Below are 25,621 nucleotides of genomic sequence, written 5' to 3'. Positions count from 1 at the left end.
TGCCGTGGGGAGCCGAGGTGCCCAGCAGACCCAGGGCTCCGTGGCCAGGCTTTCATCAGACAGCACCCGTGCAGTGCAAGGGGGCTAGTGGTCTACAGTCCCAGGTCCCCCCGCCCTGCAACATGGAGCATCCTTAGGGAGTGAGGCGTAGCAGAGACAGCACCAACCTCACCCGTCACTCCTCCCTCTCCCCCAGGAGAAAGAGAAGAAATACATGCTGTCCGTGGACAACCTGAAGCTGCGGGACGTGGAGAAGGGCTTCATGTCCAGCAAGCACATCTTTGCCCTCTTCAACACGGAGCAGAGGTGCCTGCCTGCCCCCACGGGGCCCTGGGGAGTAAAGACGGGCCCACAGATCCAGAAGAGAGAGAGATCTGCCCCAGGCTCCCCAGCAAGTCATTCACTTGACAAATATTTGTTGAGTTTCTGATCTGTGCTAGACTCATGTCAAGATCTCGTTCCTGGCCTCCCTCCCGCCACCCCTTCCTTTCTCCTTCCTGCCTTTCCTCCCTCCCTCTCCGTCTCTCTCTCTCTCCCTCCCTCCCTCCTTCCTCCCTTCCTGTCCTTCTGCAATCACTTGGTTAGTACCTGCCCTGCATAAGATACTGGCAGTACTAGGCCTCTCCCCTCCCAACCCAGGGCTGACTCTAGTGGACTTTCTCCTACTCAGAGATGAGGGTTCAATACAGCTGCCAAGAGGGGAAAGCCTGGGAGGGGGCCAATGGGGGTTGAGATCTAAGCCAGGGGCTGCACTGTCATGGGTGCCCCTTTTATGAGAGCTCAGTCCCTTTCTAATAGAGTATTTTACTGCTCATTTCACTAAATCCTCTCAATGACCCTAAAAGGCAAGAATTGTTATTATTAACCCATCTTCCAGACGAGAAAACTAAGGCTGGGAGAGAAGAAGGGACTTGCCACAGCTGGGAAGTAAGAAAGCCAGGATTGGCCCACAGGCACGATGACCCCAGTCCACGCACACCCTTAACCACCAAGGTGAATGGGCTTTGCCCCCCATCTCCCCTCACCACCTGCCCTATCTTGCAGGAACGTCTACAAGGATTATCGGCAGCTGGAACTGGCCTGCGAGACACAGGAGGAGGTGGATAGCTGGAAGGCCTCCTTCTTGAGGGCTGGCGTGTACCCCGAGCGTGTTGGGGTGAGTGGCAGGGGAGGTAGGGGAGGGGCAAGCTGCTTAAAATAAGGGGCTCCGGGGGGAGCCATCCACAGTGATGCCAAGCCATGCCATATTTTCGAGCTCTTCTTGGGCTCAGAAATAGCAGGGATCCTCCCCCTACCTGCTCTGGGGTGGGATCAGAGTTAACCCTTCCTCCCATCCTTCTCCAGTGCAGTTTTACACGACCCTTTCTCTGACACAGATGGCATTTCCGGCATCCCTTTCATATGATCATGCTTTCTTGTGACTGCCTTCACTTTTCTACCCTCTTTCACTGTGACAATGTCTAGAGTTGCCTTACAGTTGGCGTGCAGTGCCCTGGGTTTACTCAGTCCCTCCTCTTTTCCTCTCTGTGTGTGTCTGCTACGGCTGTGCTCGCTGGTGGCGGCGGCGATGATGGCAATGCTGGTGTGGTGACCTCTATGGCTTTGGTGTGGGCCTCCCAGGACAAAGAGAAAGTGAGTGTGTCCCTCTCTCACCTTCTGCCAGGCGTCTCTAGCCTGGCGACAGATCTCGCCAGGCCTTTAGAATCAGGAAGGGTCCTTGGAGATGTCCTTTCCTAATTTATGGACTGGGAAAGTAAGGCAAATTCTAGGTACTAGAGTCAGAGCCAAGATAAGGCTGAATGAGGGTCTGGGGTCCTGAGAGGCACTGGGGTGGGCAGAGCCCAGAGACCCAGGGCTACGGGGGAGCCGTTGTCTTTGTATACAGAGATAGCTTCTCTCTGTACCTCAGCGTTCCAGGCATCCTTGAAGGGGCTGGGACCCTGGGGATGCCTGGAACCTGGCTTTGAGGGCCCAGCCATCCTGATGCCCTGTCCTCAATGGCAGGCCAGTGAGACGGAGGAGAATGGCTCAGACAACTTCATGCACTCCATGGACCCACAGCTGGAGCGGCAGGTGGAGACCATCCGGAACTTGGTGGACTCATACATGGCCATCGTCAACAAGACCGTCCGGGACCTCATGCCTAAGACCATCATGCACCTCATGATCAACAATGTGGGTGCACCACCGCGTGGGGGGCGGGTGCTCTCGTGGGACCAGGGAGGCAGGTGGCCAGGTTGGCCTGGGGTAGGCACGGGCTAGTCACGTGGGACCAAGTCTGGGGAGGGAGGCATGGGTCCACGCCAGAGCTATCCAATAGAAATATAATGTGAGCTTCGTATATTATTTTGTAGATTCACACAACCAAGTTGTTCCAAGCATGCTTAAATGCTTTCCAGGAGGGGCTGGGAATCTGCATCTTTTGAGAACTCCCAGACCATGTTTTGAGATCTCCCACACCATGTTTTGAGATACACACCCCCCGGAACCACTTCCACCCATGGCTTAGTGAAAAAGCATGGCCCGAGGGGAATTAGAACTGTGTTGGAATCCTGGCTTTGCCGCAAATTCCCTGTGTGACTTTGAGCAAACGAACTACCCTCTCTGAGCCTCTGTTTTCTTATATGTAAAATATGGATAATGATAGAGTTGAGGATTAAATGAATATAAAGTGCATAACAACACAGTGCCTGGCATGTAGTAGGTGCTCAACATAAATTTAGATAACGAATAAATGAGACACAGGCCTACGGCATAAAAAACCTCAGTATCTCTCCACAAATGTTCCAGAGCCTGGGCCAGGTAACATCTGGGAATTTTTAAGGAGAACATTAACCCATGCCCTACACACAGAGACTCACATTTCACCCAGTCCAGGCACACATTCACACCTGTTACTCAAGGGCTCAGAAAATTTTAAACTGTCGTCTTCCTTATTTTGGTCCAGTGGAGCATACAAGTCTTTGGAAAGGGCGTAACTACCCCATTTTACAGATGAGGAAACTGAGGCTGAAATAAGCTGAGTAACCAGGTGTCCTGGTGCATAATAGGCCCTGAGTGTTCTCCTAGATCTATGACCTTGAACAGTTCACTTTTCTTCTCTGGACCATCTGAGAAAAAGGGCAAGCGGGGCGCCGGGGAAGCAAGGGAGATCTCTGAGTTTAGGCAGTGGCAGAACCGCATCCCCGAGCTAGTAGGGTCCGGCGGGGAGGGCAAATTGGTACAGGCGTCAGGTCCCAGCCCTCTCCTCTCTTTGCCCGCCCGCAGACCAAGGAATTCATCTTCTCGGAGCTGCTGGCCAACCTGTACTCGTGCGGGGACCAGAACACACTGATGGAGGAGTCGGCCGAGCAGGCGCAGCGGCGCGACGAGATGCTGCGCATGTACCACGCACTGAAAGAGGCGCTCAGCATCATCGGCGACATCAACACGACCACTGTCAGCACGCCCATGCCCCCGCCCGTGGACGACTCCTGGCTGCAGGTGCAGAGCGTACCGGCTGGACGCAGGTACCAGGGCCGGCTCCCACGGCCCCAAAGCCCCCCAGCCCGGGGCCCGTTGGAAGAGGGCCGGGATCGGGCAGTGGCGCGCCGGCGTCACCGGGATGGCTCCCACCTGGAGCGAGGGGCGGGGCTTAGAGATGGGCGGGGCTTATCGCGGGGCGGGGCTTGCCTGGAGAGCTGGCTGCCGGGAGGGGTGGAGCTGGAACATTGGAGCCTCTGGGGGCGGGCTTAAACTCCGGCGAAAACCTAAGGCGCGGAGGGGCGGGGCTTGCGCGCATGGGCGTGGCCGGCACCCAGCTGGGGGCGGGGCCTCACGGTGGGGCGGAGCCGCTCATCTCTCTCCCCTCCTTGTCCTTCGGTCCCTGTCGCCCGCAGGTCACCCACGTCCAGCCCCACACCGCAGCGCCGAGCCCCCGCGGTGCCCCCAGCCCGGCCCGGGTCGCGGGGCCCTGCTCCTGGGCCTCCGCCTGCTGGGTCCGCCCTAGGGGGGGCGCCCCCCGTGCCCTCCAGGCCGGGGGCTTCCCCTGACCCCTTCGGTCCTCCCCCCCAGGTGCCCTCGCGCCCCAACCGCGCCCCGCCCGGGGTCCCCAGGTGAGTAGGGGCTGAAAGCGGCGGCAGAGACCGCCGGGCGGGCGTGGCCGGGGGGGGGGCGGGGAGGTGGGGCCGGATTCCGGAGCATCGGCCCAGGTCGCCAGAGCCGGCCCTCTCCGTCCAGGTCACTCGGACCGTAGGTGCCAGAGCCACCGGGGGTGTGGCCGAGGGCTGGCGGAGCCTGCCCCCAGGGAGCGCTGAGTTCCGCAGGTGGTCGTTTCTGGGGAGGGGGCCGTGGGGCTCATCCCACCTCCCCTCTTCTTTCCAGCACTTGCATGGCGCTTCCCTCCTTTTTCACTCTCTCTCTCTCTCCCACGCGTTGCCTCCCTTCTCCTTTCCCCTTCTAGCCGCTCTCCTCCGTTCTCCGTTCCGTCCTCTACTTCTGTCTCCCAGCTCCTAGTGAGCCTACCTCAGGTCTGAGGATCTGAACCCAAATCCTCTCTGGATGGGTAGATTTTATTCACTTACACTCAGGGCTACCCTGGTGCCCGCACTTCCCAGTCCTGACTCTTCGGACCTGTCCCCGAGGGTTGTGACTGTGTGACCAGCAAGGTGTGTGATGTGTGTGTGGGCGTGCACACGGATGTGAGAGTGTAAGAATGGCACCCAGGCATGCGGTAGGACATGGAGCAGCTGGGAAAGGGGCCTGGGAGCCATGGGACAGCCTGATGGCTTTCTTCCTTCCCCTTGCCTCCGGCCCTACCTGGCCTGGACCAACGTGGTGTGTGTGGCGGCAGGAGTGGGTGGAGGCTGCCCCATTCCCAGAAATCTCCAGGGAAAATGGTTCTACTTCATCCCTTGCCTTTGCCTTCTTGATCCATGACCTTCTTTCAAGGAAGCTCACTCTGATATTTAACTCAGTCTGCCCTGTTTCCACTGGCCATGTTCTCTGAGGAAGAACACATCAGACCAATAATATCCATTTATGTTTCCAGATGGCTGGAGGGTAGGGCCATGGGTCTAACCTCCATGAACCTACAGTGAAGCAGAGGTGGGGCTTGCTCTATGGTGACCTAACGGCCAAGGCAGATGGGGTAAAGCAGGCAGCATGGTGTTGGTCAGGGGCACTGGACTGGAGTGGGCCTTTAGGCGAGTCACTTTCCCTTCCAGGGCCTCAGTTTCCCTTCTACCAAATGATATTTAACATTCTGCCTTTCTCCCAGGTTGGTGTGGGGATCAGGGGAGACAGTGGCTATAGGGATGCCACATTAACTGCAGAAGTGGCTATAGGAACTATTTGCTAACTTCCAGTGTGAGTTCAGATTCTTAAGGGTATTTGACATGCCCAGGCCTGTGCTGAGGTGTGACATGAGAACTGTAAGATTTGGCGCCTGCTCTGACTCTAGTCTGGCTGACACATGGGAAGTCACAGCCTCAGAGGAGAGAGCAGTCTGGGGAGCTTCAAGGCAGCTTGACTTCAGTGAGATCCCAGGGCTGATGGAGATAAGGCTCAGGTGGTGAGGAGTCAGGAGGGCGTTTGGGTAAGGAGCAGCAAGTGGGCAAAGGTTTAGTGTGGAATGCATTGAGAGCTGCTGGCCAGAGCAGAGTGCAGGTAGAATGAGGAAGAATAAGAAAACGTTGCCCTGGAGACTTCCCTGGAGGTTTCAGTGGTTAAGATTCTGCACTTCCACTGCCGGGGGCACAGGTTCGATCCCTAGTCAGGGAGCTAAGATCCTGCATGCCGCGCAGCACGGCCAAAAAAAAGAAAAAAAAGTTTGCCCTGGGTAAGGTGGGGCAGGTTGGAGAACCTTCAAAGTCCACAGAAGAGGTTGACTTGTTGGGACTCAGTGCTGTGAGCAGTAGGGAGCCATGGAAGGCTCTTGGGTGGAGACATGACAGCTGGACCCTAAGAAAGCAAGACCTGTCTCTTCTGGAGCAATGCAGGTGGCCCTCTGAGCACACCAGGCACGAGTGTGCAGGGAGCTGGTGCAAATGCCTCCTGTGTGCGGGCGAGCTTCTGTGTTGTGACTCCGCCCCCGCGTGTGCTTCAGTGTGCCAAGTGGCTGCATGCCCCAGATCCATGCTGCACGTGCCAGCCAGCGAGGTTGCTGGGCATTGGGGGGTGGGGTGTATGCGTGTTGTTTGTGGGCATGTGTGTCAGCGTGTGCATGCGGGGCCGTGGGGCCTCACCGCATGTGTGTGCACGCCCGGGCGTGTGCGTGTGCGTGTCCCCCCACCCCCAGGCCTGCCCCGTCCGTGAACGTGAACTGCCACGTTGATTTCGTGCTGTCTTTCAGAATCACTATCAGTGACCCCTGAGGAGCGTCAGCCACGGTAGGTACAGGCCTCTCCGCCTGCTGCATGAACCGGTGTGTCTGCCCCCTGCTGCACCAGCTCCACACTGCAGGGCGAACCTGGGACCTCAGAGGCAGGCCCCCTCCCTCTCCCTTCTGCAGCTCCAGACTTATTCTTTCCTCTTTCTGTCCTCGCTGCCAGCTGGCTCTCTCACCTCCCTTCTCAGCGAGCCTCGGGACTCAGTGCCACTGCCCAAGACCTCCATGGCTGAGCCTGGGGAGGTCTTGGGACAGGCTCCGCACCCAAGCTGGCAAACCTGGGTGCTCTCTGGAGGCGTCAGAAAGAGCGCAGAGCTCATGGTTCATGGTGTTAGGGGCAGGGAGCTTGGCGGGGGGTGTGTGTAGGGCTGGACTCAGGCATCCAGAGGCCTTGGCATCTCACCCTGGGGTGCCACACTCATTCCCCGATCTGAGCCCTGCTGCTGGGGCAGGGCAGCCAGCTCCCAGCCTGGGAGCTCTGGAAACCGAATCCACGATAGGGCAGAGGAAGTCAAAGTCCCACCTCCTTTATCGAGCCAGCAAGCGAGCAGCAGCTGGGGGTGAAGGCTCTGGTTATTTGATGATTTGGGAAAGCCTGAGTGTCCCCCCCACCATCAGCCCAGAGCACAGTTCACAGGCCAGGCAGGTCACACAGCCCCTTCCCCTGCCTCCACGGTACTGTCACTCCTGCTGGTGCAGTTTTGAAGGCAGCGTCCTCAGCCCCAGGTAGAGCACCGTAGCCAGCCCGCAGGCCCATCCACCTGGGCCTGTTGCTCCTAGGGGTGACCTCCACTTTTCCGCTAAGGGGATGACAGTGTCTGCGGACCTGGGCAAGCCAGCTTCTCTGAGTTCCGCCCCAGCTGGGCCCCCAAACTCGCCCAGCGAACCTGCCTGCCACTCTGCACCTGCGCTGACTCTTGCTCTTCTGCTTTTCCCCAGCAGGAAGGGCCCAGCCTCACCTACACGACCTGCGGTCCCCCGACCAGCTGAGGCTCCCCTCTTAGACTTATAAGCCTGTGGCCACTGGCATCCGGCCGCCTGCCCTCCCTGCCTCCCCAGGGTCCCTTTAGAGGACTCGTGGGCTTTCTGCCCACCCGGAGGGGCCTCTAGTGCTCCCTCCAGCCATTCTGTTAGCTTTGACCTCCTGGTTCAAACAGTGTTCTTTCTCCTCTCTTTCTCCATCAGGCCTGGTGGCTGTCACGTGGGGCTCACGGCCCCATACTCCCTGAGGCTAGGGATGGCCCTGCGCCAGTGGGTTGAAAGACAGGGGGCCAGAGAAGAGGGAAGCCAGAGGGGGCCGAGCACGTGTCTGGAGCTGTGGGTGCACTGCCTGGTGGTGTGTGAGAGACCAGCGTGTGTGGAGGGGTGGGCGCTGCCCCAGCCTTTACCCCAGACCCCCGTGAGGCTCTGGCCCCTGCCCATCTCCTGCCCTTCTACCTTCCCTTTCTCGTCTCTCTTCTCTATTCCAGAACCCTTGCCCACACCTGGGTCTTCTGCCCCTGCCCTCCTCTCCCCCGACTGCCGGGCTAGGCTGCCCTTGCCTTACCAGCTCTCTCCCCCTTTTCTCTCTCCCGTTCTCTCTTTGCTTTCTCTCCAACTGCCAGCCGATCGGGTCAGGCAAGTCCATCCCGACCTGAGAGCCCCAGGCCCCCCTTCGACCTCTAACCAGATCCCTCCTATTCCTCGGAGACCTCCCTTTCCAAGCCTGCCTGGACGGCTGTTCTGTGACTTGACAGTGGCTACCCAGCCCCGGAGCTTCCCCTTCATCTGTGACTTAGTCTGTTGTAGTGGTGAGCTGACACATCCAGGCGTAACGTTGGTGAAACTTGTGCCCCTCTGCGGTCTTGCTCCTGCCCAGTTCTATAAATATCTATAAATACTCATATATATATATGTACACACATATATGGCCAAGCCTCACCTCTAGTGTCGGGAATCAATCACCATGCTGTCCTTGAGGAGTCTTGTGGCCCAACTACACGGGAACGCTGTCACCCTGACATCCCCCTCCAAAGCGTGCCACTTCCGATGAGGCCCCCTGTCATACCCAGCCTGTGGACAGCCAGCCCCCCTCTGCCGCCCTCCCGTCCCTACCCCCCCTCGAACACGGGGGTGCTGTACTGGCAGCTGTGTGGTTCTCTGACCACTACCAGTCTTGCTGTCTCTTGGCTGAGAATAAAACCCATTTCTGGATGATGGGGAACAGCGTGTCCTCTGTGCCCTGTGTTCTCTGTGGCGCTCAGGGACAGGTAAAGGTTTAAACATTGGGGTGAGGGATGGGGAAGGGCCCAGCTATTGCTAGGGTGCTGTAAGATGTGGAGAAAAAAGCCCCATCCTTTCCGAGGCCTACTGGGAAAGCACCTGGAGTCAGTGGATCCTCGTCCTGTGAAACCTGCTCTGGCCACTAGGGGGCCCGGAGGGAGGACTGTGAGGTGCTGGCCAGGCAGGCACTGTGGAAGGACAGGTAGAACAGGCCAGCAGAGGGGCAGGGTGATGGAATGGAAAACACCTGGACCAGAAGTGAGCACTCAGGGTGCTGTGGCACCCTGCTTTCCCTCCCTGGGATTAGATCTGACTCCTGAGTCTCTCCGCCATTAAGGCAAGACTGCCCCCTGAGAGCCCCGCGGCAGTCCCCCTGGGAACCCCCAGTCTTCACCAGGCAGCATGCAAGTGACAGGCCTTGGAAGATCTCTAACAGCCTGGTTGGATGTGCTCAGACACACTGGGGACCAGCACAACCAGAAGCTTGCCCTCTGCTGGCAGGAGCCGCTCCCTGTTCAGTGCTCACGGCACAGGACCCAGTGACGGAAGAAAAAGGAACACGCAAGGACAAGCAGTATGGCTAAATTCATTTATTCTGAAATAAAAAGTGAAACAAGTGAAACAGGAGTCGAATCACCCGGGCACAAACCCGTCCCCGCCTCCACCTTCTCTCTCCGTCCTACACTATCAATAAATAATTTTCCCCAGCCCCAAATATTTAATAGAAGGTCCTCCCCATTTACCAGCGCCAACCTCCACTGTGATACAGGGGGCTTCCCTACCTCCAGAATATACAAAATGTTACACAGTTACAGTATAAACACTGGGAAGGAGCCCACCCCGCCACCAGCTTATGTCCTTGCCTGGCCTCAGTTTGCCCAACCTGCCCAAGGCCTGTGAGAGTGCTGCCCAGTTGTCTGGCTGGGCGAGGGGGCGGGGGGGCACTTGTGCCCCAAAGTGCCTCTGAATAGAGGATGCATGAGCCCCTCTGAATGGAGGACTGCTTGGTGGGGGTGAGGAGACGAGCAGGGAGCCCCTGCTCCCCAAGAACGGCAGCCTCTTAAATAAACGACCTTTATTGAGCCTCCGGCTCTTTGTTTTTCTGGAACTATTAATAGCCCAGAGATCAAGACACAGCCCTGGCCAAGATGGCAAGGGGTCTGCACCTATTTGTCTCCCCCCATTAGACAGGGAGCTATACCCCTTTTCAGGGGTTTTTTTAGGGATGAAGGGGTGCCAGGAAGGAGGGACGGGGCGGCAGGTACAGAGCGCCCCGGCCCCAGGTCTCTGGTCTTTGCCCGCTAGTGTCGGGCAGTTAGACCACCATGATCTTCACTTCATCGTTGTCGTCAGCCTGGTAGAAGAAGGGGATGCAGGGGTTGCTGCCCAAGGCTGGGCGCTCCTGGGGGTTCTGGATCTCGCGCAGCAGTTGCATGATCTGCTGCGCAGTGGGGTTCTCAGGGGTTGTCTGGCCCCGCAGGGCTTCCCCCTGGGTGGGGTCCACGTTGTCCTCGAGGCTCACCTCACGGAGACCTTTGTAGACAGAGAGAGAGGCAGGGCTCGGAGTGGTGTGCCAGCTCTCCCCTGCCCGCCCGCCCGCCGGTCCTCCCCGAGGGCGCTACTCACCACCCTTGTCGGCAGCACCAGGCTCCTGGGGGGCTGGGGGCGCTGTAGTGGGCTCACCAGCAGGGTTCTGGGCAGCCAGGAACTTGCCATACCATTCATTTCGCTCGCCCACCAGGCGTAATACCAGTTCCCGGAGCTCCAGCAGCTTCACCTGGAGGGAGAGGCGCTCAGCACCCGCACCCCACCCCACCCCCGCCCGCAGAGATGGTCACAAGGACCCCTACCTTCATTTCCTCCTTGTCCTGAGCCAGGCGGCTGATGTACTCCTCCTTCTCCCGGTGCCGTGCCTTCAGCACCGCCCTCTGACTCTGATAAAGGGCGATGTACTCTCCTGCGGGGAGCGGGGAGGGCGAACAGGGCTCAGGTGCGGGGCTGCCCTGATCCAGCCCACGGCCCCCCGCCCTGGGCCCTAGCCTCTCCGCTCACCAATAGTGTCTGTCTCTCCAGACAGCTGGATACAGCGATGCTCCAGCTCCTCTACCCGCTCCTTCAGATCCACTTTCTCCTGCATGAGCGCTGTAAAACGGCCCTGAAGCCCGAACAGCAGGGTCAGGGCTCGGCAGCGACATGACCGCAGGCCCCCACCCTTCCTGGACCCCACTGGGGGCAACTCACTCACCTGCAGCTTGTCCATGGCCACCTGGAGGGCCTGGTGGGTCTCCGCAGGCACACTGTCCCCCCCGATCCCGGAGGCTGGGGCCTCCTTCTCCGCCCCGTCCTGGGCCGCGGCTGCCAGGTGAGCCAGGCGCCGGCAGCGCAGCTTTTCCTCCTTCAGCTGCCCGCGCAGCCGGGCCTGCTCTTCCTCAGCACTGGCTAAGGCTGAGTTAAAAAATGCCACCTGCAGGCAAGAGGTGTGCGCGTGCTTTTGTGCGGGATACTCAGGACCAGCGAGGGGCGGGGGGCAGAGAGATGCTCCCCGTCTCGGGGTCTTAGTGGGCAGGCCTGTGGTTCAAGGATGACATGGCATCTGACTATGGCTCCCAGGCGAGCTTGGGGGTCCAGAGAAGTCAGAAGGAGGGAAACCTCAAAGAGCGTCTGAGCGGAACCACAGAGGGAGGTGGGAAGCAAGACAGGCAAGGAGCGGGGAGGTCGGCTCACCAGCAGCTCTCGGCTGTCGAGCTCCTCCGGCACGCTCAGCTTCGGCCGGGGAGCCTCCTCCTCCTTCTCCTCACCGTCCAGTCCGTCTCCTGCTGGGGACAGATGGAGGGTCCTGAGACAACCCGACAAGGCAGGTGGAGCAGGCCGGGAAGAGAGCTCGCAGCCCAGCTCTGCCCCGCACCTCACTCGCTGCAGGAAGAGGATTCGCTGTCCTGAAGGTCTCTCCTAACTCAATTCCACGCTGCTGAAAGTCCCCCTGCTCCCCGGGCTGGGTGTTCTCCCTCCGGGCTGTCCTACTTACCTTCCCCAGGCACAGCCATGAGGTTCAGCTGGGCTTGTAGCTGCCGGTTCTGCTGGTTGGCTGCTTCCAGGCGCTCCTAAAGGGCCAGGAAAGAAAGTGAGGAGGGACACAGGTTGCAGGCTTTCCCCGTCAGGGGCCCAGCACTCCGACGCCCTCACCTGGGTCTCCTGTAACTCCTGGTGGGCCACCTGGACCGCCACCTTGCCCTGGACTTCCTCGTGCTGCAGCTGGTCCATGAGCTGGGTCTGCAGCAGCGCCTGCTTCTGCAGCACCTCCTTCTCAGAGGCCAGCTGCTGATAGGCAGCCACGTACTGCTGCAGGTGGCTCAGGTACTGGTCCCGCTGCCGCTGCAGATCCTGAGCCTCCTGGCTCTTCACCTCCACCTGCGGGAAGACCCTGGGGGTGAGGGCAGGCGGTGGCTCGCTTCCGCAGTCTGAGCCCATAGACTGGGGAGGTTGGGCACAGACCCCTCTGCCTGAGGCAGGCACCGCGAGGCTCTGCTGGCTGCCCAGAGCCCCATGCTGCCTTCACCCAGCCCTCATAACAAGCTTCTTTCTATCTTAACTTGAGGCCGCAGACGGGTGGAAAAGCAGAGCTCCAGCCAACATCTGTGAGGTGTACACTGAATGCCTAAGGCTTTACATGCATGATTCTCTCATCTCCAACACCTCTAGGAGGAAAATGATAACCTTTTTTTTTTTTTTTCTATTTTTTTGGCAGCTCCACACCATCATGCAGGATCTTAGTTCCCCGACCAGGGATCTAACCCGCACCACCTGCAGTGGAGTCTCAACCACTGGACCGCCAGGGAAGTCCCGCTAACCTCCTTTTAAGATAAGGAAACTGAGGCTTAGAGATGCGAGGGCTGAATCCAGGGCTGAACCCAAGGAGCTGGCCACCGTACACCCTCTCTTCCCCTCTAATTAGGGGCTCGATGCCTCTAGCGGGGACAATGACCTATGGCCCAGGGCTACTCAACTCTGAAAGTCAGAGGCCAGGGGGCAACAAGCAGTCACAGGCTCTGAAGGACTCTGGGGTCACCTGTCCCGGCCCCAGGTCCCTCGCTCCCCAGAGGCTGGTGCCTGTCTCCCAGCCCTTCCACTGGGGCAGCGGTTACCGTCTCCTTCAGCTCTCCCAGCTCCTCCTGCTGCTGGTCCAGCTTCTTGGCCAGTTCCTTCTTGATGTGCTGCTCCGACTGCAGCGTGCTGGTTATCTCCATGTTCTCATTGGACTGCGCAGAGAGAAGCCATCAGCGGCCACCCAATGCAGCTGGAGACCCCAGAACTTGGTGTCCGCCTCCCACAGCTCAGGGAAGGGTGGAGGCAGGTAGGAAAGTCTGCCCCTTCCCCCCACAACCCTCCGAGCAGGGCTCTCCGGCTCACAGCGGGCCTTCGTGGGTACCATTTCACAAAAGGTCCCTATCACCCATTTTACAGGTGGGAAAACCAAGGCCCCAGACGGGTTAAGTGCCTCGCCCCGCCCCAAAGGACTTGGCCAGGGAGGAGGGCGGGCTGGCCGGGTAGGGCTGCGCACCAGCCTGACGAATCCGTTCTGCAGTTCAGCCAGCTGCTCCTTGAGCTCGCGGTTCTGGGAGAGCGCACGGCTGATGGTGGTGCGGTCGCTCTGCATGCTCTCCAGAATCTGCTTGCGCTCCTCTGCCTGCTCCCCCCAGCACCTGGCTGCCCGCTCCAGCTCCAGCAGCCGCTGCTCCTGCTCCTGGTTCAGGCGACTCAGACTTTCGTTGTCCTTCACCTGCGCCTGCAGCTGCTGTGCCAGGCTCTGCAGTTCCTTCTGTAGCTGTTCGGCCTCCGCCTGCAGCCGTTGCTCTACCTCCGAGGGCCCGGCTGGGGGCTCCTGAGGCGGAGGCACAGCTGAGAAAGGGAGCACACCGTCAGGGCCTCTCGCCTCTGCAGTCTCCAAAAACCGGTTGTTTTTTTTTTGGCCGCACCAGTGCGACATGAGGGATCTTATTTCCCCAACCAGGGATCGAACCCGTGCCCCCATGCAGCGGAAGCACAGAGCCTCAACCACTGGACCGCCAGGGAAGTCCCTCCAAAACACCCTCTTCTTGGTCCACAGCTCCTGATTCAGCCTCCTTGCCCCAAATCTTGGCTTCCTGGCTCAATCTTTCAAGACACGTTCAAACAGAGTTCCTTACATCTTTATGCTCAAGACGACAGTGGGCACTTCACCCCTTTTTTGCAGATGGGGACCCTGAGGCTCAGGGAAATTGCAAGACTTGCCAACTCCTGGGACAGACCTCTTTCCCTTGGCCACGGTGCCCTTGCACCCACTCACCTCCATTCTCAGCCGCCCTCACCAGCCCCGACACCAAACCTGCTCCCGGATCCCCTGGCCCCGGCTTACCGATCTCGGTCCTCAGTTTGGCCAAACTGGTCTCCAGCTCCTGCACCTGACTCATGCTGCACTCCTTTTCTTCCCTCAACTTGCCCATCTGCCCAAAGCATGGGTGGGGGGGGTGGGGGGAGAGCACAAAGAGGGAGGTGGAGGGGGTCAAGGCCGGGCGACCACCTCCCTCTCCACCCCCGCCCTCTAGATACACACTTCCACCTCTGGCTGCACACAGCGAGTGACGTGATTCCTATTTCACAGATGCCCCGGAAGACCAAGTGACCTGTCTAAGGAGGGGGGTGGAAGGTCACCTCTCACCTGCTCCAGCATCTGCTGCATCTTCTGCTGCCAAACGGCGTTCTCTTCTTTCATGTTCACCACATACTGGTCTCTCTCGGCCTGCAGCTGCTTCAGAGAATCCTTCAGCTGCGAGAGTGGGCACAGAAGTCACCACGGGCTGTCATGGGGCCTCGCCTGCTCCCGGTCACCTGGGGTCATCCTCCTCCCGCACCCCCCTCTCTGCACAATCTCACCTGCTCCACGTGGGTCTCCAGCTGTGCCTGCTCTTCCAGGGCCTGCTGTAACTGCTGGCTGCTGTCAGGGGTAGGCTGACTAGAAAACTGGATGGTGAAAAATGAGGTTGGATCTGGGAAGCCCAGGCTGTTCCACGCAATGCCCCCCAAAAGGTCAACGTACAACTCAGGGTTGTCCTCATGTTATTAGAACCAGGTCCACAGGCTTTATTTTTACTAAATACTCATTGCTCCCCAACCACCCCAATGCAGTGTGTATCCTTCTGGACCCTTTTCCACACATGTGCAAACATGTTTAATTAATGCACGGTGCAGTTGTGCCGTCACGGGGTGGTATCATATACGGTTCTGCAACTTAATGTCACTTTGCTGCAAACAAGATATACTTAATTTTTGTAGTGGTTACACAGTAGTCCAATATATGAACATGGCATACTTTAACCACACCCTTACGGATGGCAGGAAGGCAGAGAATCACTGTGCACGCAGGACAACTAAAGAGGAGGCTCTCTGAGCCTTGAGCACCCTGTCTACCTGGAGGCTTGGCCCCGAGAGGAAGGGAGCGGACTCACGGGCTAGCCTTATAACTGTCATCCATAAAACAATGGTTTTCAACCAGGATGCTTTAAAAATAAAAATTAACAAGGCCCGTCCCTGAGATTCTGATCCCAGAGGTCTGGGCAAGGCCCCAATTTTTCTCCTATCTCTAGAGGAGTCTATGGCAGGACCAGAACAAGGATCCAAATTTTCTGGCTCCTGGCCGGAGGCCACCCACAATGACCCTAAGAGGCCCTGGCCCCGCCAGGTGGGGCCCGCACTCCCTGGGGCTCCAGCCCCACCTGCTGCAGCAGCAGCTCGGACATCTCCATCTTCTTCTGCAGCTCCTCCATCCCCAGCTGCATGGCCGCCTTCTCTCTCGCCATGACCCGCAGCTTCTCCTCCAGCTCCGAGGTCTGCTGCTTCAGGTCTTCGTTGCTTTTGCTGTGACCGGCGGTAGTGGAGGGAGACGTGAGTAAAGAACAGAAAGGGTCGCTCCGGTGACCAACCCACTACCTTTGCCGCAGAACCACAGAACAGTCTCTTTGGAAGGGACCCCAGGATCAAGAGTCACAAGTGGCAGGCCACAGAGAGGACATGAGTTGCCTGAGGCCACAGCAGGAGTCGGTGGCACAGCTGGGACAGCAGAGCCTGGCTCTGCACGCATGCAAACCTGTACCAGCTCCTCGCCCCGCTCCCTTGGCTCCCCTCCACCTCCCAGCCCTCCCCCACTATCCCCATCCTACTTGTTCTTGTATAACTCCAGTCTGAGGGCATCTCGCTCTTTGGTTAATTCTTTGTTGTACTGCAAACACAGAGAGGCGAGGTCAGGAGAAGGGAGGTGGAAGATGCAGACAGACAGCAGCAACAGGAACGACTCCCAGCAACACGTCCTCACCTGGTGTCAGGCTTTATATTTTTTCAAAGCACTTCCAAGCTCGTGTTCTCATTTGGTTTTAATAAGAACTCGGGAAGGGTGGAAAAGGCAGGTGGAGAGCTCTACCTCATGGCTGGCTCACAGGCCCGGGGACAGCAGATAACACTGCCATCATTCTCACTGTTATCAGCCCCACGTCTGAACCTTTCCTGAACACTCTCTCAGCCAACAGTCCCGTTTCAAACTCACAATCACCCTGGGAGGCAGTTACTATTACTATCTCCATTTTACGGGTGAACAACACGGAGCATTAGAGGTTAAGTGGCTCGCCTAACATCACTTAGAGCTGGGATTCTTTTTTTTTTTTTTTTTTTTTTTTAAATTTATTTTATTTATTTATGGCTGTGTTGGGTCTTCGTTTCTGTGCGAGGGCTTTCTCTAGTTGTGGCAAGCGGGGGCCACTCCTCATCGCGGTGCGCGGGCCTCTCACTATCGCGGCCTCTCTTGTTGCGGAGCACAGGCTCCAGACGCGCGGGCTCAGTAATTGCGGCTCACGGGCCCAGTTGCTCCGCGGCATGTGGGATCTTCCCAGACCAGGGCACGAACCCGTGTCTCCTGCATTGGCAGGCAGATTCTCAACCACTGCGCCACCAGGGAAGCCCAGAGCTGGGATTCTTGAACCACGTTCTCTCCCCGGGGTGCGAGCACAGATGTGATGGGGGGATTAAATTGTACTGTAATCTCTTGTTCATTTTTTGAATGGATGATACACTCACATAGCCCCTAACTCAGAAGGTACCAAAGTGACATTTCTCTCAGCCATCCTGTTCCTCTCCCCTGGGTTTTTATGAATCCTTTCCGACCTGTCTTATATATATTTCACACACGTACTTCTCTCTCTTAGTGCGGTAACAGACTAAAAATACTGTTCTGAACCTTCACAGCCCGAACACCTAGCACTTGGGCCAGAGCCCACAGCCAGTAAAGGGCAAGGCTGGCGCTCTGGCTCTGGGCTCTGCATCCAGCGCTCGCTCTAGACAGCACTCCCCCCTCCCCCAACAACTCGCCATGGCAACCAACTCACGCCCGGGTTGCTTCTCACAATCACACAACTTTAAAGCAGCAAGAAACGGCCAGTGCTGCCTTCTGGGCAGCAAGTCACTCCATCCTGCCAAAGGGACCTTTAGGCTCACCCCACACACACACCACCTCCAGCGGATGGGCAGACTGCTGGGCTCACCCTATCGGCCTGCTTCTGCTGCGTGGAGACAGCAGACAGCGTCCGTTCCAGCTCTCCCACACGCTGCCTGGACGACTGCAGGCGATTAGCAAGGTCCTCCGACTCTCCTGAAATGACAGCATGAGAAGGGAAGCCCAAAGAAGGAATCCCGCTGAAGGCCAGCCAGTGTGCCCGGCCGAGGGGTGAAAGGGTGCCTAGATTCCCACCTGCTCTCTGCCTGGCTGCCTGTTGGGTGTGAGCCAGAGCTGTCTGTAATTCCGTCTTCTCAGACACCAGAATCCCTATGGTCTGAATGTGGACCTTTGGGAGAAAGGCCAAACAAGTGCTAAAACCAGAAAAGCAATGTTTCCTGGGGGCCATGAGGGACCCTGGTTCAGCCCACTCACCTGCAGCTGTTCTCTCAGAGCCCCTTGTTCCTTCACGAACTTCTTCTCAAATTCCTTCTTCTCCTGCAGGAAAAGAGAAGAAACAGCTCTTACTGGTAGGCAGAGGTGAAACAGCAAAGGATATAGCCCCCGGAATGTCATCACTGGCCCAGGACAGGCCCACCGATGAGAACAGATAATCAGCCACCCCAGGAGTAGGGGACGGGCGGGAAGGGGCAGGGGGTAGGCCCCCTCTTTCTCCAGGCTGCCAGCAGGCAAGAGGAGAATGAGCCTCTACATCTGAATCCTCCCCCAAACCCATCAGCCATGGAAGGAGCAGACAAAGAAATCGCGTTACTTTTTCCAGTCGATCCAAAGTTTCCTGGTTCTCTTGTTTCTGTGGGGAGAGTCATAGGAAGGTGACTGAGATTGTCCCCCGTTCCCACGATCCTCAGACCAAGGAGCAGGGATGGTCAGGGGCCAGGAATGGGTTAGAAAGGGAGAGTTCATGGGGACATGAACGGACGAACGCTTCTCAAGTTAAGAGACTTTGGGTCTTGGGAAGTTTTGCTCATGGCTACAGTAGCGAGAGTCTGGATCTGATTCCCTTGAAGGGACAATGACATAAACCTCTAGAAATGGAGTCTGAGAAGGTCAGACCACCCTCTACCAGCTCACGATCTGGAAGGGGGCATTCACTCAAGGAATGTTTCCTGAGCACACACTGCAGGCCAGGTTCTGTTCTTAAGAGCACAGATATGGGAACGAAAAGGACCTTTAAATCTTTGATTTTTTGAGCTTAAAGGGACCTTGGACAACCTCTAATTCTACCTCCTCAGGAAACTAAAGCCCAGAGAGGACAGTTGACTTGTCCAAGGTCAAAGTCGGAACAAATCAGGGGCTGAGTCAGGGCTGGGACACACCAGTCAAGCTAGTGCTCCCCCTACAGGCAACAGACCCAGGGCAAGCGTGGGGAGGACTCAAGCAGGGGTCTCTGGAGAACAGAGTAGGCAAAGAGGGCAGCCACAGAGAGAGCCATGCTGCATGCCGTGCTCCGGGGTCCCTCCAGCTGAGACCTAGGCCCCCCGGCACCCCATTCTCCCATGGCACCAGGGGTCCCCAGCCCCTTTCTTCAGAGCCCCAAGGTGAGACTGGGGCCCCAGATTGGCAGCGTGGAATCTGGGGACAACACTGGACTCTTACCAATTGCTCTATCTTGCTACTGAGTTGTTTGTTTGTTAGATTGCTGGAGTCCAGGGCTACTGATAGTTCTTGGTACCGGCTCTGAGGCGCATGCAGAGAGGAGGAGGAGGAGGAGTTGGAGGAGGGGCGGGGAGAGAGGTAGAGAGAGCAATCATTAGGGTTGGGGGGTGTCTGGGCTGTCTCAGCTGGCGGTGGGGCACCCAGCCCCCGCTGTGGGAGGAGGGAGGTGGGGGCAGGTGGTGGCTGGCTTGCAGGGTCACTGGGCCATGGTGCAGGCCCCCTTACCTCCAGATTCTTTATGTCAGTACAGGATGCTAGATCCTCCCCGTTGATGTAAGATGGAGACTAGGAGAGATGAAAGGGTTCACATGGAAACGTGATCTATCCCCCTCAAGGCCTAAGCCCTCCAACATCTTCCCCATCAACTGGCAACATTTCCTCTTCTGCCTAACTTGCCACACCCCCTTAACCCCTCCCTGTGCCAATTTCTGTTCATTCTTAATTTCCCCTTGTCCCCCACCTCCCAAGCAGCTCTCATCTGCAGGATAAAATGATGTAACCAATCTCATGGTCCAACCCCTTCATTTGGACAGCGTCAAAGAGGAGACTCAGAGAAGTAATGACTAGCTAAACATTATCCAGCCAAGCTGCCTGGTCCCAGGACCTCCCCTTCCTCTTGGGAAACTCTGCCTCGGTTTCTTTCCGTCATATTTTCCTTCCCTCTCTAGCCCACTCCGGGCTCCAATTTTGGGGGTGGTACCTCGGACACAAGACCGTTGAGCTGCTGAGATAGCTGTCGCAGGCTCTCGGTGGATGAGAAAGATCTGGGGATGAACACAGCAGTCAGGGGTGCAGGAGGCTCGATGGGAAAGAGGGGGTCATGGGCAGTGGCCTAGGGACCGCTGGCCCCGTGGGAGACACTCACGTGCTTTCATCAATGGGACTAGGATCATGGTCAGCATCACGGTTCTGTTTGGAAAGAAACGTATGAATCGGTCATTCAGTTTCCAGTAAGAACCACCCACAGGCGCCAAGCTCATTCCAACCGCTTTCCGTCCGCCCGCACCGTAAGGAGAACCTGCTTTTGGCCTCCCCCACCCCAGTCCTCAGGAAGGGCGCCTCGCTCTAGGAGCCAAGCTACCTGAAGAAAGGGGAAGAGGCTCCACGGTAGGTCCATTCCTCCAGGAAGGAGGAGGGGGTGAGCATAGAGTGGGGCAGCAGGCCAAGGGGGAAGAGGCACGAACCTGAGTTGATGCCATGCTAGTGACACGGGGGGGACTAGCACAGGGGGAAGGGACACCGCCAGGTGACACGGTGTCATCAGCAGACGGTGTAACAGGAGCGGCGCGGTCTTTGGGCGCCTGTCACAGAACAGAGCAGGGGGTTAGGGGGCCAGGCAGGGCAAAAGTCGCCTCACTGCCATGAATGCAGGGGTGCAGAGCGGGTAGGACAGGTGTTGCTGCAGTCAGAGTGACAGTCACACATGCTGGGAGCCACTCTGGGGGGTGGCTACGGCTTGCCCAGACCTCGGGCCAGTCTGCAGCCTTCCGGGACTGCACAGCCTCCTTCGAGAACACGAGGGCCTTGTTCTCCCTGGAGCTCAGCTCCCTGGCTGACCTACGGCAGCTACAGCAGGTGGAAGGAAGGTGTGCCAAGTCAGGGAGAAGCAGGCCCTGCTCTTCCAGAAAGCCAGTCTGTGCCCAGAGGGCCCCTCTCCCGGGGCCCCACGCTGGGCAGAGGGTGGCAGTGATGAATGAGCAGAGCGATCTGCCTCTTTCTTCTTGTTCTCCCTTCCTTCCTTCCCTCCTTCCTGCAACTACTGGTGTGTCTCCATGACTCAGGCCTTTTCTGGGAAAGAAGCTGCCCAACGAGAAGGCCCTCCCTGCTCTTAGAGGTAAAAAGAAAACCATGGCCACTACCCATCCCAACCTCCTGGCTCCAAAACACCTACCCAACCAAGAAACAGCTGAGAAACCAGAGGTAAGACATCTACCCTTTGACTCTTGTCATCCTGGAGAACAATCGTGGGATTGAGGGCCAGGAGCCATGGAGAAGTTCTCTCTTGGCCCAAGTGGATCCACTTGCTTGACCAGAGCCCCACTCGGCCTCTCTCCAGGCTCAGGCCTGACACTTAGTCCAAGCCTCTGGCTCGAGGGATCTAATGTTCAATAGGTGAGATGGGGAAGAGGGCCGATAAGCCAAAGCTTGACGAGGGAAGAGCACCGGGGAGCCAAGGCCTGGCCAACGAAGCTGAGTCTGGAAGGAAGAGGCTGCACCTCTCTTGGGGGAAAGGGCTGCCTGCTCTCTGGAGCCTCAGCCCTGGCCTCTGAAAACCCAAATCTACTGCTCTCCTTAGAGCAAGCACCGCAGAGCCTGGGGAGCTAAAGATGAATCAAGCTGTTTGCTTGGTGACTGTCCCCACTGTGACCTTTGATGCCAGAACCTGGTGTTGCCTTGTCAACCTGGACTACTGAATCTAATAGGTAAGAGCAGGGGTTCAGCAGCTGGCTAGGCATGAGACTTTGGGGGAGGGGAGCACACTCTTAGCCACGGGCCCTGGCGAGCCCTGGGTCCCTCCTGGCCTCTTGGGTGCCCACGGATCCCTAGCATTAGAAACAAGAAAGCTCAGAAGGGGAAAAAAGTCTTTTTCTGAGGACTTAAATATACTTAATATGACTATCTTGTGAGCAACCAAGTTACTTCATAATTTTGAGTCATATAGCTAAGTATGGAATTTTAAAAACATTGTCCACTCCCCTCCAATGTCCCATTCCATTAAAAAAAACCTTTCTTTTCTATCCATTAGTCCTCAGTTCTGGAAATGCCATCAGCTCTGCCCAGGATACTGCAATCACAGGCCTGCACTACTAGAGCAGAAAACTTAAGTGAGAAACAGTTATTGATATACAGAGGATTTTAGAACGACACGAAGGGAATATGGGGATCTGGGTCTTCATTTCCAGGACAGCAGAAGGATGCGGGCCCAGGGCCTTAGAACAAGAGTACAGATGCACAGCTTCGGGACTCCTGTAGGCCTGCACTCCACTCCCCGCGCCACCCAGCATCTCCTCTGAGCCAACAAGGTGAGTCACAGCACCTGGACAGACCCGAACGACTGGGCATGAGCAGTCCTAATGATTGAAAGACTCTCTAACCCCAGCCAACAGTTCCCTGTCCCAGGCCCTCTCCGCCTGCCCATCTCCAGCAGGACCTGGCCCCCTTCCAGCCCTACTCCTCTAGCCTGGCAGATGTCCCCCGAGGAAGTTAATTAAGGAGGAAGTGCCAACATCATGTCCGGAGGAGGTCATCTCCTAGTCCAGGGGCACCCCAGGCTCCCCGCCTTTCTAGAAAGTTCTCTGTGAGCTCATAACCCTGGCTGTTACCTGTATTACACCCTCTGTCTGGGACTCCCATTTCCCTTACTCTCAATGTGGATGACTGCTACCCACCTCTAATCTTCAAACCGGCCTCAAATGCCACCCCCTCCAGCCTCGAGTCCGTTTAGAACCAACCTCTGCCTTGTCGAGCATTTGGAATGTTGCCATATTCCAAATGTTTCTTTCATCTGTTTTCTACAGCCCCTACAACATGCCTCTGCTCTCAAGGGCCCACTGAACACGGTTAAACGTCCAGTTAATTTTTAAAAGAGAAGAGGGGCAGAATGTCCTGATCACTCATGTGTCTGGTTAACCTCACATCCCTTACAGACAGTTTCATTGAAAAAAATAACCTCAGTCCTTGTGACTATAATGCAAACTCCTTTTCTCTCAACCCTACATTCCCTACTGCCAAACCAAAATGAATTGATCAACTCAAAAAAAAATCACAAACTACTTTGTGGTCTATTGGTCTTTTGGGGTCAGATGCCCAGGGGCCAAGACTTGAAGGTTTGGTTTTATTTAACCTCTCCTAGTTTGATAGCACCACGGACATTCAAACTGGAGGCTCAAAGAGCCCAAATCCCACACACCTGCTCTGGAAGCTATTCCCAAGTTACCTTTAACCTCCAAGGAGCATCTCACCTTCTCCAAGACGATAAAAGATGGGGGGTCGGGGGGAAACCCAATCAACCAAGCAGGTGAAAAAGCAGACATGAACAGGCCCGGGGTTAATGACAGCAACATAAAATAAGCCAGAGGCAAAGTATCCCCCAAACCAGAGAAGCCTCAGGGCATGCAGAGCTGGGAGGGAGCAAGCCAGAGAGGGGGTCTCGGCACTGCCTCACCTTCCACTTGTCCAATGGGGGGATCGCTACCCCATTGGAGCGGTTAAGGTCGGACACCAGCACCTTCAGAATGTCCTGAATCTATAGGAGGCGAAAAGGGAAAAACAAGGGCAGGGAGAGAAAGAGAAAAGTGGCTTAGAGAGGCAAGAGAGTCAGGGAAGGAAGAAGAGATGGGTTCAGGGCAATGGAATGCTGGAGAAGAGAGAAAGGGATCAATACCACAGCCTGTGCCATTTTCCAAACAGCCACTTGCTGCCTTGCCAGAGGCAGAAATCAAGGTAAACAGATGGAAAAGTCCCCGGAACAATGCAGTCACATAGCTCCTTAGGCGAACAATGCAGCTCTTAACAGCTTCTTAGACCCTCAGGCCCAGACTTTTAAAAACCAGACTTCAGAACAAGGGTCCACTCGAACAAAGCGGGCTACAGCTAAAAAATAAGTCTGAAAGACAATGATCTGATCCAACAGTGTCATCTTACAGATGAGGAAACTGAGGCCCAGGGGACGAAGTGATTTTCTTGACATCACCCAGCAAGCTGGTGGCAAAGATGGCCTTGAAACTCAGATGATCTCCTAATCCAAGGGCCTGGGACTCTCCTCACCACACCCTGGGGTTCTGTTGGTGCCTCTAAATGGAGAGCCTGAGGACAAGAGGCTGTTCTCACTGCCTGGTTTCCCACTGAGGCTGGGGCTGAGGAAGATCACCAGAGCAGTAAGTCAAATAGCAACTACTCTTTACTGAATGTTTACCCTGCACCAGGCCCTGTATTAGGGGATTGTTATAAAAACAACAACAATCTCATTTAAACTTCATAAGTGTAAAACAGTATTACCCCAGTTTTACCAGTGTGGAACCAGAGACCCAACGAGCTTAAACAATTTGCCCAAAACCATATCCCCAACAGAGGGAGAGGTAGAATTCAAACCCAAACTTCTTAGCCAATATCTGACATTTCTTCCACAATCTTAACCACTACCCTCTCCTGCTGTCCCTTGAGCACCCCATCCCCGGAAGGTGGCAATACTCACATCCTCAGGCGAGGGACAACCACCAGAAGTGGTTGTCTCCGGGCTACTGCCATTCTTGATCTTTCTTTTTTTCTTAGCTCCTGCAGGAACACCAGGGCTGTTCTTCTGCTGATACTCCCTTAACTGCAAAAAGGAAAAGCAGTGAGGCTCATGAGAACTATAAGCCCCCTATATTCACATCCTACTTTACAGTTTACAAGAAGCAGAGGTGGAAAAGTAAACATTTAATCAGACATCAGGGTCCTTTCTTACACCTCTGTTAGAGCTGCACACCACTGCTTCTCAAACTTTTACATCAGTGTATCCTAATGGCAGAAGGCAGTGAAGGCACACAACCCTAGTGAATCTGGGGACGTAACAGAAAAAGGACAACCCAAACACCATTTCGGAGAGAAGTCTATTATAATCTTACAAATCTATGCAAATGTCATCCCTAAGCACGTTAATATAAAAGGCTTTTTCTCTCTCAAGAGAATCAAGCAAAACTGATGCTCCAGTCCCATGTTTATCCTGTGGCACTCAGGGCACCCCATGTTGAGATGATGATTTGGGAAAGATTCCCAGCTGTGAAGTTCAGTTTCACGCGATCTGTTCCACAGAGGATAAGCAGATCTCACTCCAAAGGAGCACTGAATGACGGGCACTCTGGTCTCAGAATCATAGCGAATTAGAGTGTAAGGTAGAAGATTCAGATTAAAACTGTGAAAGTCTCTCTGGATAGAAACCTGGGAGAAAACCAAACTAAGCAAAGCACATCCTCCCCACTGCCACCCAGAGATATTGTCAATGTTTCGAGATCACTGGTGAAGTGTAGGCTTTTTACGCTATCAACACCAAAGGATGGGGTACAGTCTAGAGTGAGGGAGCCTGAAACCCAGGTGGGACCTAGGTCCCATAGTCCCGAGTCCCCTTCAAGCTGGAAATTTGTGCTGCGACCAGAGAAACCGGAAAGGATGTGAAAACACAGGGGGACTGGGTCGTAAGATCAAACACCGGGTTCGTGGCGGTAATGACAGTTCAGAGAGGGATTATGACGTAACTCCATTCCACTCCTCCCTACCGATGCTCGAGTCGCCGTTTCGCGGTGGGGGAGGGGAACGCAAGGCCAGGACCGAGGTCCTTGGAGACCGGGACCCTAGGGAGCCCAGGGAGCCCAAGAGGTCCGGTTCTGGGCGGCAGGAGGCGAGGGCCAAGCCTGGTGCGGGAAGCCCCCGGGGTCACCGGCCCAAAGTCACCCAGGAGTGACGAGCGAGGGCGGGGGCTGGGCTGCCGGGGGGCGGGACTGGCTGAGAATACTTTTTGGGGGGGCGCCAAGGGGCGCCGAGAGGCTCGCCCCGTGTGCCTCGGAGGCAGCACAGACTCTGGCCATGACCCGGCCGTCGGAGGGGTCTCGGGCTGGGTCAGGGAGCCGCGACCCCGCACGTTTTACCTTTTTCTTGGCCGCAGCCAATTTGCTCTGTCGGGTTTCTTCCGACATCCCGGGACGGGGCGGGGGAAGGGGGGGCCACATCAGCACGATCCCGGCAACCACTGCGGAATTGCTTCCGGCAGCCACCGCGCCGCTGTGAGACGAAGCCGTAAAAGGAGGGACCAGGGCGGTCCTAGG

General features: G+C 56.5%; 2 protein-coding genes across 14 annotated transcripts in view; one reads left to right on the top strand and one right to left on the bottom strand.

Moving 5' to 3' along the window:
* The window catches only part of DNM1 (dynamin 1), a 44,746-nt gene extending 36,714 nt beyond the window's left edge, over positions 1 to 8,032 (top strand). For 2 of the 7 annotated variants that reach the window (XM_061199853.1, XM_061199851.1), the window contains exons 16-22: positions 197 to 306; positions 1,045 to 1,156; positions 1,621 to 1,632; positions 2,005 to 2,175; positions 3,268 to 3,509; positions 3,879 to 4,094; positions 7,972 to 8,032. In XM_061199853.1, coding sequence (XP_061055836.1) covers positions 197 to 306; positions 1,045 to 1,156; positions 1,621 to 1,632; positions 2,005 to 2,175; positions 3,268 to 3,509; positions 3,879 to 4,094; positions 7,972 to 8,032 — 924 coding nt within the window. Of the gene's footprint in view, positions 1 to 196; positions 307 to 1,044; positions 1,157 to 1,620; positions 1,633 to 2,004; positions 2,176 to 3,267; positions 3,510 to 3,878; positions 4,095 to 5,481; positions 5,484 to 6,331; positions 6,354 to 7,306; positions 7,380 to 7,971 lie in introns of those variants that run through there. The other 5 variants (XM_061199855.1, XM_061199854.1, XM_061199852.1 and 2 more) reach the window with 4 other exon arrangements.
* Positions 8,033 to 9,204: 1,172 nt separating this feature from the next.
* GOLGA2 (golgin A2) lies at positions 9,205 to 25,579 on the bottom strand. Of its 7 annotated transcripts, none has more exons than XM_061199841.1 (27): positions 25,445 to 25,579; positions 24,016 to 24,138; positions 22,987 to 23,067; positions 20,006 to 20,122; positions 19,687 to 19,730; positions 19,522 to 19,585; positions 19,047 to 19,106; positions 18,762 to 18,842; positions 17,917 to 17,955; positions 17,580 to 17,642; positions 17,400 to 17,493; positions 17,194 to 17,300; positions 15,823 to 15,881; positions 15,379 to 15,520; positions 14,540 to 14,626; positions 14,325 to 14,432; positions 14,022 to 14,109; positions 13,188 to 13,525; positions 12,772 to 12,885; positions 11,813 to 12,037; positions 11,655 to 11,730; positions 11,354 to 11,445; positions 10,875 to 11,093; positions 10,682 to 10,784; positions 10,480 to 10,586; positions 10,256 to 10,406; positions 9,205 to 10,162 (listed from the first exon to the last, which is right to left on the bottom strand). In XM_061199841.1, exons 1-27 carry the CDS (start codon positions 25,523 to 25,525, stop codon positions 9,945 to 9,947), a joined length of 3,081 nt encoding a protein of 1,026 aa, XP_061055824.1. In that variant the 5' UTR covers positions 25,526 to 25,579; the 3' UTR covers positions 9,205 to 9,944. The 7 variants fall into 7 exon arrangements, with proteins under 7 accessions (XP_061055824.1, XP_061055825.1, XP_061055826.1 ...); XM_061199842.1 differs by having other exon boundaries at positions 11,354 to 11,442; XM_061199843.1 differs by lacking the exon at positions 18,762 to 18,842.
* Between the last annotated feature and the right edge of the window lie 42 nt (positions 25,580 to 25,621).

This window comes from Eubalaena glacialis, chromosome 9 (assembly GCF_028564815.1).
Source record: "Eubalaena glacialis isolate mEubGla1 chromosome 9, mEubGla1.1.hap2.+ XY, whole genome shotgun sequence".
Taxonomy (NCBI): domain Eukaryota; kingdom Metazoa; phylum Chordata; class Mammalia; order Artiodactyla; family Balaenidae; genus Eubalaena; species Eubalaena glacialis.
The sequence above is the reverse complement of the archived record's forward strand: the minus strand, read 5'-3'. Positions and strand labels throughout refer to the sequence as shown.

Excerpts from the sequence above, each read along its gene's own strand:
- GOLGA2 (XM_061199841.1), bottom strand. The coding sequence starts at position 25,525 with ATGTGGCCCCCCCTTCCCCCGCCCCGTCCCGGGATGTCGGAAGAAACC. Across the intron at positions 14,627-15,378 it reads CCGAGCTGCTGCTGCAGCAG|TTTTCTAGTCAGCCTACCCC; the intron begins GTGGGGCTGGAG and ends TTCACCATCCAG. Across the intron at positions 11,094-11,353 it reads TCGACAGCCGAGAGCTGCTG|GTGGCATTTTTTAACTCAGC; the intron begins GTGAGCCGACCT and ends TCTTGCCTGCAG.